A 16,327-nucleotide genomic window follows, 5' to 3' on the forward strand; every position below is an offset into this window, starting at 1 on the left:
GTGCTCTTAGACTCCAACCGCTCAAAAATGCCTCCCCCCAACCCCCTGGTTCCTTACACTTTCTTGCATCCTCACCACGTGTATACACAGAGCAGCTCATATAAACACGTTCCACACATTAGAAACACATCTGGCAAAAAACAAGGCCTGAGCATGTAATCACAGTTATGATGGTTGCTGATATCTGTTCACGCTCGAGGCTGTAACCTCTGAACAGAGTAGTGTCGCTTACCATTCATTTGCATCAAATTCTTTAAACATTTCTGAGAAACATTACTAGCGTGTCAAAAATAGGGGACCCCCCCACCCCCACCCCCCTCCGGCTTGTATAAACTTTATTTATGAACCTTGACTGCTGTGCTTCACACGACTTTTATTTATTGGAATGACAAAAATAAAACAGGCAGACACAAATAAACAAGAGTGATTCCTGGGAACAATTACAGAACTATTTTAAACTTTGTTCATATGTGTTGTTTGGGTTCTGGTCCATGTTATGAATGTGCTCTGAGGGATGCTGGGTGTTTTTTTTTCTCAGTTAGAAAATGACTGAATGATGTGGTCAAACTCCAAGTATCTTGGTCTGTTGTTCATTACAGCACACATGGTTGAATCAGTGAAGTGACCTGGGCATCGCTCTCTGACCTAAAATCTAGGGTCAACCTGTCATCCGGCCATTCTTCTTCCACAGAAAGTGTTTAAAGGACAATTGGTGTCAGTGGCTCCTTTTCATGGCTATCCATCATGAGTGTCGCCCCTCATTAAAAATACATTATCAAATACCACAATAAACAGGATCAGGAGAGTTGATTTAACCTGCTCCTCTTTGATTCTGCTTGTAATTATGTGAACTCTTTCCTCACAGTGAAGCCGACCATCTTGGAAGCGGAGCTCGCCACCAAGGACGTGCAGCCCTACCTGCTCGGCAAGCAGTATCGACTAACCTGCTCTGCTTATGCACGGCCCTTACCGAAAATCACCTGGTTCTGGCAACCGTGTAACTCAGACAAAGCACTTAGCAAGTGAGTTACCGTCTAGCTAATTTAATTTAGAATTTTTGAGTCTAACCTGTTTCACGGCTTATTAACTTCTCCCATCTTGGAAAACAAAAGACGAAGATGACTAAACAATTTTTTAAAAACAGCTTCTATTTATCTGTCAAGATAAACATCATGAGGCACTTCACAAGAGCACAAGCGTGATATGTGTTTATGTTTATGTATTTGGCAGACACTTTTGTCCAAAGCGACTTACAGGTGATAATTATACCAGCAGGTTGTCCTTGAGGCTAATAACAAACACTATTCAGTCGGTCCTAGGTGGTGGTGAGGCAGCATAAAGAATCATAGAGGGAAGTGAACATAGAGTGTGCAGTAGAGTGGGGGACCGGTGCTGGGAGCTAGGGTGCTAGTTTAGAAGATGCTCTCTGAAGACCTGGGTCTTCAGGATTTTCTTGAAAATTGACAAGGGAGCCCCTGTTCTGGTAGTGCTATATATATATATATATATATATATATATATATATATATATATATATATATATATATATCATGTTAAAAATATCATCATTGAAAATAAAAAAATTGGGAAAATGAAAACATTTAAACTAAAAAATGAGAGGGAAAACAAAAATAAATGAGGAAAGTTAAAGTCCCATTAGTCTAACCTGGCCTGCCACACTCGCCCTCTGTCTATTCTACACAGAGGATGAGTCTGGATACTTAGATGCAGAGAGCACCAAAGATGGCATTGGGCTCAAACATCTTTCTTTAGAAGAAAGTCTTTTAGCGCTTCTCTTTGTTGTGGTTTTAAAGACATGTCCAAGTCATTTAGAACAGAGGAAAGAGCTAGAATGCCAAGAGGGTTATTTGAAAGGGAGCTTTATCAGGCCCTTTGCTTCCCATGAGGAAGGGTTGGCATGGCTGACCAGCTACCATTAGCCATCACACTCTGGTGAAATTCATCTCCATATTTGACCCATCCCCATGGGGAACAGTGAGCTGCAGCTCTGGCTTCACTTGGGAACTATTTATTTGGTTTAAAAACCCCAATCAGACCTCTTAATGCTGAGTGTCAAGCAGGGAGGCATTGGGTACTTTTTTTAAGTCTTTGCTATGACTCAACCAGTATTTAAACCCCAATCTCCCAGTCCCATGGCAGACGCTTTACCACTAGGCCACGGAGAAGGTTATTTTTTGGAACGGATTAATTAAAGGTAGGATTTACATAAAGGCTAAATAACTGTTATTATTTGCTCTTTAAAGCTTGTTTATTGAATGTGTAAGTGCTGCTGACTGGATAAAAGTTAAAATCAATAAGAAAATAATTTAATTTCAAAGATAAATTCTGCAGAAAATGTGTTTTAATTCCATAACAGGGCTGTTATAAAAGTTTGTTTTTAATTGACATTGTTTCAATAGTAAATCCAGTTTAAAAATGTGTGTGAGAGAGAGAGAGAGAGAGAGAGAGAGAGAGAGAGAGAGAGAGAGAGAGAGAGAGAGAGAGAGAGAGAGAGAGAGAGAGAGAGAGAGAGAGAGAGAGAGAGAGAGAGAGAGAGAGAGAGAGAGAGAGAGAGAGAGAGAGAGAGAGAGAGAGAGAGAGAGAGAGAGAGAGAGAGAGAGAGAGAGAGAGAGAGAGAGAGAGAGAGAGAGAGAAAAGAAGGTACATTGTGAACATGACTAGTTAGTGTCCAGGCACCTGTTCAACAAGTGGAAAATTGTTGGAATGATTTCCTGAAATCATTTAGACTGCAGAACTGGATCAGCCTATTGCACATGGGCATGGACATGATTATTGTTTTGTGTGTGATATTGGACTTTGTCATTGTTCCTGTTTTGGTAAATAAAGTTAGAAATAAAATCTTGTGAACACCAATCCACTCAAGGAGCAATGGCTGCCAGAGAGTTTTCTTTGAGCTGGAATAGCTTGATCTTGAGGAACAAGGACGTTTGTTACAAAGAATTCAACCCGAGACAGCGGAGTCAGTGGAACGTCTGTCCACTGCCGCCGCTATGTTGTTGGGCCAATCACAGACGTGCGCTTTCTGTTGCGTTTGACGGATAGTTAAAAAGTGGGCTCTATGTCTGTCCTTGCGTACTTGTTGGAGAACCCTTCCACTGACAGATAATGGCGCTGCAGGTCTCCACACCTCCGCAGACGAAGAAGTACACACTAGGCTTGAGATTGGTCAGCTAGCCACTTCCTTTGCATTTATCAGCAGCACTGCCATTACCCAAGAAAAATCAAGAGCCAAATATATCTAGTAGCAGACACAGAGCAGATGGAAGAACATCTTGACATATATGACCATAAATGCAACCTTTATCGAAGGAGTACAAAGACATGCAGCAGAGTTTTTATTGTGGTGAAAGTGGCTTTGGAAGTGGTGACTGCATGAAGAGATGGAGGAGAATGAGGGACAAATACATAGACACAAAGTAAAATACTTTTTCATGGAGCGGGAACATGTCTTCAATGGTGGCAGAATCCCCCCCTCACGAAAGTGCTAGTCTTGTCTTGGCGGGGAACGCTCCCCAGGCAACTAAAGCGTTTGAAAGCAAAACGTCTCCATCAATGCGTGTGCACGACTCCGCCCCCAAACTGACAGCGACGTATAAACTAGGCTTTAGTGTAGACAACAGAGGCACCGGTCCGACCCAGGGATCCCACTTTCAAACCAATCTGCTCTGACTCAGCTGACCGTGTCCCCAAAGATAACACATAAATCAGCGCTCAGTAACTCTGTGGGCTGAATTGGGAACATGGGGAAAATATATTAATCTCAGATTCCCAGAGTGGATACAAACAGTGGAGTGACTCTGCATGAATGCTGGCCTGGTTGTGAACCCGCTAACAGAACAAACATTGAGACGTTCTCAGACATCCTGGGCTGTCAGTGGTAGCAGCAGACTTTTGAGTCTTCAGATCAGGAAAACAATGGACCATTACACTTGGCATTTCAAGCTCAGACTCCATTGACAAAATCAACACGGTGAAGTGAAAGAGACTACATTATGTTACACGCTATATCCACAAGTTTTTCACTGTAGTTGTACTCAGTCACTTTTCTCAGAGAACAACTTGTTCCTTCCAGATTTATGATAAATTACAGCAGTGCTGAAGTCTTTGAGCAGACCTAGAGATAATCAGAGCTGGCACCAGGAACAGTGGCTGCACTAATGAGACCAAGGAGGAGCCTCAGCCCAATAGGAGGCTAACTGTGCACCTCTCTGTACTTTCAGTCCGCTAAAATGTAGCAACTAGCCTTAATCACATCTCATTCTTTGGAGAAATACGTTTTGAACACCAAAGAAGTGAGAAGTTATCAGCTGAGCATCAAGGTCTTCGAATCAGTCTTATCTCTTCTGGACAGTGTGTGTGTGTGTGTGTGGGGGGGGGGGGGGTAATCCTGTCTGAGGTGACGCACAGCCCATCCTGTCACTGCTGCTGTTTCCTCCTTTGCCTCTTAACTCATCAGGCTGATTGTTCACCACCACAGGCGGTGAAGGGTCGGGAGGAGGCTTTCAGAATTGGATTCTGTCCATTTAAGTTTCCTGCCTGATGAGGGGCTCTTTCATGTCAGTGTAATATGTTGTTCGCAGGGCATGTTTTAAAGTTTGATGTAAGAAAAAAGTGAGTGTTGTTGCATCTTGATTGATTTTATTATAAGGAATCTGTGTTTTCTTTGCAGTTGTTCCACAAACACAGAGACGATCCAGGTCGGGCCCAATGACCGGGAAAATTATTCCCAAAACTGGATCAAGACCATAAATGTCAAATATGAACTGGTTAAAGGAAAAAACAAGGTATGTGTTATGCATTTTTATTGTAACACTGGTGACACTAAAAATGTGTGAACATGCATCAACAAAAACACTCCTCAAAGTTTCCTGATTTCTATTTCTCCTGGAGGTAAAACGATAAGAATCGTCCATCTCAATGTTTCCTTATGATCCATGATCAGAACATATTTAAATCCTTTCAGCAGAAACTCGCATATTGATTTTTACGAGTTTAAAAAGGATTTTTTTTTTAAAAAGCAACCAGGAAAACCAAAGAAAACAAAGCTTGTGTGTGGCTGCAAGCAGGAAGCTCAGCCAACGTGAACGAGCGTCCTAATGACTTTGTGATAGTTAAAGAAAGCAAAATATCTTCAGATCTTTCTAACGTCTGAGTGACTTTTGGTTGACTTCAAAAGCTGTTTATTGGCTCCATCTGATTCAGATGAAGTCTGACGGCTGGGACTGCACACACGCAGTTCAACTGCTTGTGAAAAATCACACTCTCAAACATATGTCTGCTTCGGTTAGTTGTTTCTGGTGTCATGCTCCAAAACACCAACCTTCAGGCTAAAATGCTGCTTCTCTGACCTCTACTTTACCCAACAGTGAAAACTAAACCTGGTCCTGGTGAAAAATACCTTTCATTCAGTTCAAAAAGTCTCTATTAGAGTAGCTGAGACGCCCGTAGTGACACAGACCATTTCCTTTAACTGGAGTGAAGGGTACCTCTGTGTTTCAGGATTATAAGGGGAGAAATCCAGAAAATGAAACCACTACAACAATTTTATGGCTCTTGCCAGAGAGGCAAATTTTTATTGTTAAGTCATATAATTTTTTTTTTGCCAAAAGCTGAAAGAACAAAGTCTGCATGACCTTTTGTATGATACAATCTGTGAGTTGTAGAAATAGAAGGTGGCACTATAATATGCAAACCAGTGACACCAAAACATTTTATTCTAAAAAACAACTCATTCATGAGTTTTCATGCAGCTGATTTTCATTTCAGTGCACAGATTTACATACCGAAAGAATGAGATCACAGATACCAGTGGCCGAAATGAGTTTTCTCCTCAGGGTGTCTGGACTCTCCCTTAAGCCGGGCGTACACTGCACGGCTTTTTCCCTTTTCTGAGCCAATTTTCCCCTCGTACAGGAATGTACAAGATCAGGGTGAGTTTAGCACTGGGCGTTGTGTAGTATACCGGGGTGGGGGTGGGGGGGGGGGGGGGGGGGGGTTAACGAGAGGCTATTAACACCATGTGACCAGCTACCAATCAGCATTCAACCCAGATGTTCACCGCTGTTTCCTGGATGCTAAACCAACAACAGCCTTCCGTCATCGGGGCAGCAGGTAGAGCGGGTTGCCTCGTGATCGAAGGGTCATGGGTTTGATTCCAGGTCCCGCCAGGGGTATTCTGCTGTTGTGTCCTTGGGCAAGACACTTCACCCAACTTGACTGTGTTGGTCAGAGGGGCCGACGGCGCCAAATGGCAGTCTCGCCTCTTGTCAGACCGCCCCAGGGCAGCTGTGGCTACAAAGTAGCTCACAATCACTAGCAGTGTGTGAATGTGTGAGTGCATGGAAGCATCTTTGAGTGTCCTAAAAAGCGCTATATAAGTTTGCTGTATTATTATTATTATTATTATTATTTTTATTATTATTATTATTAAGGTGGGTGAGTCCATGAATGTTAAGTGACAGTGTGACGTAGATCTGTCAGGCTTTTTAAATCCTGGAGTTTCACCATTTATTTTCTATCAGAAGCTAATGCAGGAGGTAGGTGTAGGAGACTATTCATGTTCAGCCTGCATGTTAAATTCAGTGATCGATAATTTTTTTTAAAAGTGAAGGACCTCTTTTACATTTTGCCAAGAATTTAAGGAAAATTGCTGCAAATAATGTCATCATGTTTTCACTAACACATTCGTGTTTTGTGTGTTTTTACCATCGACATACTGTTTTTACACAAATTTCAAAGGGGATAAATTATGCGTAACTCACCTTTTGCATCCTTTTGTGCTGCCATGTGGGTCTCTAATGTCCATAAATCTGTCCATCCATTTTCTGTCAGTGTTTGGTTTTAGGATTTATGTGCCTAAAAAAGCTGTTTCTAAAAGTCCCCGTTTGCCATATCAGTATAAGTAGAATAGACCCACTTCTCACACGTAAGAGAGAGGTGCTGCTGGAGGAGCAGCAGCTTTACTCCATGCCTCTTGCAGATTTTGGAGCTTCTCAGCTCATAGCAGCCTGAGTGGGGGCGTGGCCAACTCCAACCTTTTGTCTTTGTTTTACGTGTTATTCAAGTTAAATAACTGTTTTATCATATGCACTGAAACTGACAAATTCCAATCCAACTGTATTTACAAGGCAGTTTAAAAAAATCACACACACACACACACACACATACACACACACACACACACACACACACACACACACACACACACACACACACACACACACACACACACACACACACACACACACGCGCGCACACACACACACACACACACACACACACAACTAAAGTGCTTTACATCAAAAAACATTATGTGTGAACGACAAAATTGACAAAGGAAAGAGAAAAAGAAAAGACACAAAACAGCCCTTTATATTTTATAAAATCAAATAATTCTTTTAATTTCTGTAATTTATTTGTCCAAAAACAGCATTGTTGTCTCCTTTATGAATAACTGTGTTTTCAAAAAGACCGAATGTTCCTTGTTTAAAATAACCTCATAAAACTTTTTACCTTCTTTTAATTACTGATACCTCTTCTTTTAATGGGTTTGAAATAAATCTCTGCGTTAACCACTTTCACACCTAATTACAGTAAATTTGATTGTTTTCACATTGCATCAGCTCTAATAAGAGTCTGACATAAACTAGAGAGGCTCTGGTACTCGTGGCCCATTGCTGGTGTTTTATGAGGGTTAGGGCTCAGGGTCAATAATAACAAGCAGCCGTTTTAAAAGATGAAGGATTTGTTGGAAGCAAATTCCTCTCTGTCACTTCACATAAATTGTGCTGGTCAGTGAATTAGAACATAGTCAGGCCAGCCTGGCCTCTGAGCGGCACTCCGCAGGGTCCAGTAGAGAGGCAGACTGGTCCAGATCACAGTAAAAATAAAACACAAGCGGGGGGCTGAGGGAAGAGACGGCATGGGCATGAAGGTCGGAGTGTGTCTGGTTGGGTCTCCCCATGAGGGGGCATTTAGATAATCTCGTGTTTTGTCACTGTGAGTAACATTAGACTCTAAGAGCTCTTCATTAAGCCTTTACAGACGACAGCGTGAACTGGACAAAAAAACCCAACTATGTTTCTCTGTCTGGATGTTTGTGCCTCGAGTGTTTTAAATGGTTTCATTTCAGCTCAGATTTAACGCAATAGTCACTACCAGCCTAACAATATTCCAGACACCCACACCCCCAGCCCCCACCCCACCCCCATGCATGTGGCCATGAAAGTGAGACAGATCTCTGGTCTTCATCCAAGTTTTATTTAGTCTGTTTTAAACATTAAAATGTTTTTGCTGTAAATGGAGGTTGTCATTAGAGGTGCTGTCCAGGAAATAAGTTTACTTCTGATGATTTGAAGGAGACTTTAAAACTCCAGATGTATCCTTTCATTACCATCAGGCTCTGGCGATGATAAAACACACCAGGCAGGGGGTGCACGCTGCACCACAAGATGCTCTGTTGGTGATCCAAATACAAATCAAGTGCAGAATTTAGCTGATTATTGATTCAATCTTTTGCATTATTTATTTGCTTGTTTTAGACGGTGAGCACCCTGTTGATCGGAGAGGCTCGCGTTTCTGGAATCTTCTCCTGCATGGCTGAGAATGCCCTTGTTGGCACGAGCACAATGGAGATTCCTTTCTATGTTGACGGTAAGTAGAAATAAAATTTAAAAAATGACTAAAATCTTAATCAGACTGCATGGGGAAATAATTCTGTTCTAATTGTTAAACCTGCCACGGATTATTTCAGGAGATCTGCATTGCACGCTGTAATGACCTGCAAGAGCAGGGGTGGAATGTGCAGATTGTGTTGTGCAATAAAGAGTCCAGAGGGGGGCATTAATTGAAAACATCTTCCACTGTAGCTGAACAGCTTCAGGGCGGAAGAGAGGCGAGTGTGTCCTGAGCCATATGGAGAGCTGTAATGGCACGCGTTTAAAAAAACAACTATGAATAACTGCATTCCTGCTCCAGTGCCAGCAGATCATTCCTCTTCCTGGCTGAGCCTGTGTGCTATGAGAATTTACTTTTTATGTGCATCTGAGCATTTCCAAATGTTCCCCAAAGAAATATCTGTGAGACAGTTATGTAAAAACAGCGGGGATGAGGTGTCGCTGCGGATAAACACAGTAAAGTAAAACACATTTACTCTAAAACTGTGTGAATCACATCTCCTGAAGGGCGAAGGGCAGCGTTCACAGACACAAGGGGCTTTAGATAAACCTTTCATAGGGAGAATGGCAAGAATTATTCCTTCATAGTAAAAACAATCCCAAAAGGAATCCAGCTCCAGAGGTGAAGGCGACGGAGAGTGATGGAATGATTCAGGAGAAGGAGAAGAAAGAGGACAATTGTAATAACAGCTGTCATTTCTTACGGAACAGAGAATGCTTTCCAGCAAACTGAATAAACAAGCACAGTCTGGTTCCCCCGGGTCACACAGTCAGCCTCGCTCCAGTTGGAGCGCAGAAGCGCCGTCAGCAGCGCTGGCTGCCTACATGCTTCCAATTAATAGTGATTAAACTGGAAACAACAGCCGATCTGACATTCCTTCACCTCTGATGAAAAGTTTACATGAAAGACTTTTGTACAAATTAGAAACGTGCTGTAGGACATGTGTTAGACTGAGTATTTATCTAGTTTGGGATGTTTTATGAGGATAATGTGCTTAATTCTTCTTCTCTGTCACTTCAGATGACCCAGAGGAGGTCAACATCCAGCCTCAAACTGCTATAGAGGGCAACAACATCACCTTGACCTGTCGGGCAACGCGTTACCTCTACACCGGCCTTAGATGGGTGGACTCCAGGAATCAAACCATCACTTCCAGCGTGTCTCAGCTTCAGATCAGCAACCACTCCATTTCTCTTGCTTTATATCTGCACAACGTGTCTCAAAGCAGCTCTGCAGGTTACACATGTCAGGCAGATAAGCTCCACAAGGAGGTTAAATCCAAGACTGCGTCGCTGATTGTAAACGGTGAGTTAGCTGCTGGTTGCCACACCGTTTTCATCAGCTTCAGGTATTTTGAAATTGTTGTGTGGGTGCTCTGCAAGTTACTCCAGAAAATAAACTGGAAACATTGGACAGGTTACTTTGTAAAAATGAAATAGACTAAGCAACATTAATTCTTTTTTTTTTTTTTTGAAGAGAGAAAACAACCACACTTCAGTCAGAATCTGACAAATCAGGACGTGAACAGCAGCAGCACCCTGGTCATGGCTTGTTACGCCTCAGGAGTTCCTCAGCCTTACATCATGTGGTTCAAAAACGGTGTAAAAGTGGAAGAAAGTCCAGGTAACCTTCAGAACACCATGGTATACGATACGATATAATGTGAAATAATACAACGTGGTTCGGTTTAGGATACAATAAAATACAATAGGATGGGAATTAAACCAATTTTTACTTGTTCTTTTTACTCTGAGTTTAACATGCAGTGAAAATAGTCTTCTACCCCTATTTCCTGCATTAGCTGCCAATAGAAAATAGACAGAAAAACAATCGGCTTAAAAAACAGTCAGATCTACGTCACACTGTCACTTAACATTCATGGACACACCCATCTTGGCTCGTGACGAGGAAGGCATAGTGTCCAGGGAATGGCAGAGAACCTCTAGGCTAGTAGAAGCTAACTGTTAGCATTAGAAACTTCATAACAAGACAGAACTCCTTCAGGCTTGTGTTATTTGCGGAGATAAAACATCAGTGATGCAGAGTGACTGGAGGCAGTGAAGGAGTCGTGTTCGAATGGCTGGAACGATGCTAGGAGTAAATAAGTCGTTAGGTCACTTGTGTTGATGTAATCTACATAGATATGAAATTGCACTGCTGCAATAGTCTTTTATTTTTAAAATTACCAGTGATTTTACACTAAAACCATGTGTGATTTCCTGTCTAGCCCATGTTAACTGCAGAAATTGACGTGTCCCAGAAGCGACTCGCTGCCAAAACAAAACCCGATCCTATCTTTAGCGATGCGGTGCGCCGCTTCTGGGACACACCTGAAAATGTCTGCATTGTGGCTGGTTTGACTCTAATGGATTATGTTGGAAGCAGTGACGTTCTGTGCTGCTAATGCTTCCAGTGTGAAGTAGGGATTATACTCCAAATGCTGCCGTTTTCTGCTCCTCTCTTCCCTGGCTAACTACTACTTCCTAAAACAGAAGAGCTTTTTTATCCTCACAGAGAATGAAAGTGCAAACTGTCAAAACAACTTTGTCCAGCCTGCAGTTACAGTAGAAATCCAAATAATTCTGACCTGATTTCATGTCTCTGATGTCTGGGCGTCAGGTGTCAGCCTGCAGGAGGACGGGACTCTGATCATTGAGAGAGTGAAGAAAGATGACGAGGGTGTGTACGAGTGTGTGGCCCAAAACATGGAGGGATTCGCCAAAACGAGTGCTGTTGTCACGGTGCTCGGTGAGTCAATCTGTCAAATAAAAATTATAATAAATATATCAAACTGAATAATTAGTCCAAGCAGTTAAATGTTTTTTTTTCTTTTATAATCCTGCGTTTCTAGGGAAATCAAAGAGGCCCTTTTGGCCTTGTGTTTTCTTTTCATCACTACAAATTGCTCTGGTCTGAGACAAAAAGCTCCCGATGGAAAATTGGCAGCTGCCAGGAATGCCAAGTGAATTCCTTCTTGGGGTTTATGATCATAGCTTTGGCGGAGGGCCCTTTTGTAGAGGACATAACCTCTGTCAAGTGTTAAGAGGGTCTCTAATGAGTCTTAAAATATTGACTGCTGCTGCAGCCGCGACAGGCTGGAAACAGGCAGAGTCCATCGCTGGACACGAAGCTTCTCAGACAAATTGTTTCAGAAAACGCATAAATAAAAGTTCATTTCTTTCATTGATCAGAAACACTCTTCTCTTTCAGGAGATGATGGGAAGCCAAATATTGAGGTGATAATTCTGGTGTGCACTGGAGCTGCGGCCACTTTCCTCTGGCTCATGCTCATCTTGTTCATCCGGAAGCTCAGGAGGGTGAGGGCGACGTTGCTTTACTCCTCACATTATTTGTGAAATTCTCCATTTCCTCTTTTTAATACCAATGTAAAGTTTAGCTGGTTGTGAAATGCTGCTAAGCTGATAGATAAATTTAGAATTTTTTTTAAAATTGTGCAGCATGTCTGGAAGGGAACTCTATGTACTTAATCTCACTCGTGTGGGGAGCACAAGACAAAACTAGGTGTGATGAAAGAAGAATGAAAGTAATCCTTGTTTTATGTATCTGAACACATCAGCAACCATCTCATTACAAGATGGGTCCGTCTATCATCATTGATCCTGATGAGTATCCCCTGGAGGAGCAGAACGACCTCCTCCAGTACGACAGCAGCAAATGGGAGTTTCCTCGTGATCGCCTGCGACTCGGTGAGTGCAAGTCTTACATTTCCATTTATTCAGACCTAAAAGATCTTTGAGTTATTAGATTATCCTTCAGAAAAATGCATTTTTCAGAAGGATAATCTAACAACTCAAAGGTCGTTTAGGTCTGAGATGCTAAATAAACTAACCCAAGGTTAAAAGTTTTCAAACAGGACATTAAGATACATGATGGATGTGCCCCCCCTGCAGCTGCAGCTTTGGGTCATCATTTATATCTGACCTCTGCTGTCACCCTGACTCAAGTCAACCATAAATTTGTTTGAAAAACTGCCACATGAGAGCTCCAGTGGCCTCCTGATGGGAGGGGGTCACACTGACTCGTTTCTGTTGGTCTTTGCCCCAGAGAGACACACTTGGTGTCGTTCTATTTATCAAACTGTTTCCTTCTTCACCAGGTAAAATTCTGGGCCACGGAGCATTTGGGAAAGTGATGGAAGCTTCCGCCTTTGGAATCGACAAACTCTCCACCTGCAAGACCGTTGCAGTGAAAATGCTGAAAGGTAGCATGCCTGAACTTCAGCGTTTACTCCTGATGGGTTTATTCTTCTGCAGACCCATGAGCTCCAGCACCACATGTGCAATTAATATGTGCATGGCTTAGTAGTTCAAAGAATGCAATTAGACGTGTTTGATGCAAAGGGAGGAAGAAGTGAAGGCAAAGACCTCTAGCCCCGCCCCCAAATCCACTGAGTTCAAAAGTGTAAAAGATCCAAATGAGCCAGAAAAATATTCCTGTTTATGATGTCTTTAAGATTTTAAATACAAAAATAACTTCATAAACTTCAAAAATAATAACCTTTTTTTCTTTTCTTTACTGAAACTTGAAAAAAATTAAAAAACTTCTAAAACTCCAACTTCCCTTTCTTACACTGAACACAGATTTTTGCTTGTTTTCTGCGTTCATAAAGAAACAGTCAACACTCATCAGTGAGTATCGATATTGAGGTGGTCTGTTAGCCTCGGCCAGGCTTCCAGCTGCATCTGTTGTCCTATGATTTATTTATGTGTGTATTAATCGTGTTTGGATATAAATCATAGATTATCTGAGGAAAGCAGGTCGCAGGTCAAACTTAATGGAAAGCAGAAACTCTGTGACTTATCCCTGCTTTTGGTTTTCCTCTCAAGTATGTTTCAGAGCGATCTGCATCATGGCATCGTGCTTTAAGCCTTTCAAAAACAAGCATGTCGAGTCAAAGTTTATCACTCTAAATGTGGTTTTTCAAAATAGTTTCTGATACCTTTGTAAACTTTGACCTTTTTAAACCTTTTTTCTCAAATATAAGTAAACTGAGCAGTCACCTCCTTTTTAATATAAATGCTAAATAGGCTATTTTTCCCTAGAAGACTGGGCAACATTATTATATATAGAAAAACATTTGTTTTGCATAAACATAAAAAGATTTATGGAATCGTTTGTATAACCTATACTGTGTGAGAAGCTGGGATTAAACAAATTATGACAATGTTTTTAAGTTTTTAGCATTTAAAGGGATACTTTGCAACTTTTTCATATTTTCTAATCATTTTCTTGGCCCATTATATGATAAAATAACGCTTTACAGGGTTAATGAAAGGCCGCCGAGCCTTATCGCCCCCCAGCGGCCAGAATATTCGCCTTGCAACTTCAGATTTGCCGGTCCGGTCTGCGGGACTTGGAAAAAATGAGCTGACATACCTGGCGCTGCAGTCTGCTTCCAGCATGTTTTAGATCATGAACACAGCTGATTTGTTCAATTTAGTGATAAATCACTCTTGTAGACTCTAAGGAAGGCTGGGGAGACATTTCAGCTGTTCAGATAAAGGTGTTAAAAAGACAAACACACAGAGAGGAGATAAGTTTTGCTTTCAGTTTTACAAACGGACACTTAGGGATGTCAAAAGCAAGTCAAAACTGCCTAATCTCCCTTTAAAAAATATACATTTCATCTGTATTTGACCTATTTTTCCAATAATTTGATGTTACTACATATTAGTTTAAAATTTAGACTTTTGGTTGGGATTTTTGAACAATAAACACTAAAATTTGAGAAAAATGTACTTTTTACTAAATCTACATGTTTTTGCCAAATGGCCAAAAACTTTCATAATCATACACACATACACATTTTGCTGCTAGAGAAATCAAATCAAACTTAAAACGTATTCTTTACTTTCTTGTAAACATAATTGTGTTTGATGGAGTTTCCTGTTGTTGCAGGAGGTGCTACGTCCAATGAGCGTAAAGCTCTGATGTCAGAGTTAAAGATTCTGATCCACATCGGGAATCACCTGAATGTGGTCAACCTGCTGGGAGCCTGCACGAAGCCTGGAGGTGAGCATCAGACCAGCAGGCTGAATACATGACTGTAGGTCTGCGAAAGTGTCTGCTCAGGTATACAACTTTTTTTTCCATCTTTCCAAGGACCCTTAATGATGATCGTGGAGTTTTGCAAGTATGGCAACCTGTCCAACTATCTGAGAAGCAAGAGAGACGACTTCCTGGTGTACAAGGTGAGCTCTGATTTATCATTTCAGCTAAAGGTTCGGTGGTGTGGCTGTTTTAACACATTATTTGTGTGTGTGTTTAACCTCCTCCCATTTATCCTGATGTGTGTGTTCCTGACCAGAGCCCAGACGGTAAGGTGGTGTCGGCCGGGTCGGGCTGTGAGCTGAGCGAGCTGATGAAGCGCCGCCTGGAGAGTGTGGCTAGCACCGGAAGCTCTGCCAGCTCCGGCTTCATCGAAGATAAGAGCTACTGCGACTCAGAGGAAGAGGAAGAAGGTAAAGGCCAAGCTCTAAAGGCCTCCCCCTCCTCCCTCTTTGTCCCTCCTGTTCCCTGCAGATTGTTTTTAGGTCTGATGGGATGTTTCCTCCTCCTGTTCAGAAGCAACAATCTCTGCAGTAGGAGCCACTGTCTCCCCGCTGAGTCTGGGGAGGCATCTGCTTGCTTCCTGTCCAAACCCAACGCGCCAGCCATGTTGTTTCTGATGTGTTGTTTCAGATCTGATTAGCTGTTTACTCAGGTGGGGAGGTGGGAGGACTCCACACGTTTCACCTAAAACACAGAAGCACCCACTCTTACGTCTCGTCTGTGACGGATGCTTTAAAGACAACCCCCCCCCCCCCCCCCCCCCCCCCCCCCCCAGCAGGATCACTTTAGTTTCATTTGATCTGAGTTATCTGACAGGTGTAGGATGATCACATCCACGGCTTTTAGAAGCACACCGTAAATGAGAAGAATCACTGGATTTATGAAAACACTTCATCTACTTTTCTCTCCACAGAATCAGAAGATTTATACAAGCGAGTGCTGACTCTAGAGGATTTAATCTGCTACAGTTTTCAGGTTGCAAAGGGCATGGAGTTCTTGGCTTCACGCAAGGTATTCCTGAGACAAATTCCTACATCTTATATTTATGTTTATTTATTTAGGAGACGCTTTTATCCAAAGCGACTTACAATTTATAACCTATAGGGCGTGTTGTGATGTGTGGGGGAAACCGGAGTACCCGGAGGAAACCCACGCATGCATGGGGAGAACACACAACTCCACGCAGAAAGGTCGCGGCCGAGTTTCGAACCTGCGACCTTCGTGCTGCGAGGCAACAGTGCTAACCACTGCGCCACCATGCATCTTGTTTCATATTATCATTAAAAAATAATAAATCAACACTCAGTACAAAGCAGAATTTAAAAGACGCTGGATCCCATCTGATTTGACCCACTGTAGTGGTGTTTGTTTTATAATCCCCTCCTGTGGTTTGTAAAGGATGTCAACTTTGATCTCATTCATCCCTTTAAGTCATTCATAGTTTTGAGGAGACCGGATGAGACTGATTAGAGAATAACCCATTGTTATAAATTACCTGCCACAGACTATTTCTTGTTCTGTATGTGAAGGGAAAAAATATTTCCTGTGGTCCTTCTGC

The 16,327-nt window shown here is 42.1% G+C and overlaps 1 protein-coding gene across 1 annotated transcript in view; it reads left to right on the top strand.

Annotated features, from left to right (window-relative positions):
* The window catches only part of kdrl (kinase insert domain receptor like), a 48,256-nt gene that overhangs the window by 16,955 nt on the left and 14,974 nt on the right, over nucleotides 1–16,327 (top strand). The window contains exons 10-22 of the mRNA XM_015948787.3: nucleotides 866–1,022; nucleotides 4,691–4,805; nucleotides 8,562–8,673; nucleotides 9,718–10,002; nucleotides 10,174–10,320; nucleotides 11,317–11,445; nucleotides 11,908–12,014; nucleotides 12,275–12,404; nucleotides 12,815–12,919; nucleotides 14,617–14,730; nucleotides 14,821–14,909; nucleotides 15,026–15,179; nucleotides 15,683–15,780. Of these exons, the coding sequence (XP_015804273.3) occupies nucleotides 866–1,022; nucleotides 4,691–4,805; nucleotides 8,562–8,673; nucleotides 9,718–10,002; nucleotides 10,174–10,320; nucleotides 11,317–11,445; nucleotides 11,908–12,014; nucleotides 12,275–12,404; nucleotides 12,815–12,919; nucleotides 14,617–14,730; nucleotides 14,821–14,909; nucleotides 15,026–15,179; nucleotides 15,683–15,780 (1,742 nt within the window). The remainder of the gene's footprint in view (nucleotides 1–865; nucleotides 1,023–4,690; nucleotides 4,806–8,561; nucleotides 8,674–9,717; nucleotides 10,003–10,173; nucleotides 10,321–11,316; nucleotides 11,446–11,907; nucleotides 12,015–12,274; nucleotides 12,405–12,814; nucleotides 12,920–14,616; nucleotides 14,731–14,820; nucleotides 14,910–15,025; nucleotides 15,180–15,682; nucleotides 15,781–16,327) is intronic.

This window comes from Nothobranchius furzeri, chromosome 1, assembly GCF_043380555.1.
Source record: "Nothobranchius furzeri strain GRZ-AD chromosome 1, NfurGRZ-RIMD1, whole genome shotgun sequence".
Taxonomy (NCBI): Eukaryota; Metazoa; Chordata; class Actinopteri; order Cyprinodontiformes; family Nothobranchiidae; genus Nothobranchius; species Nothobranchius furzeri.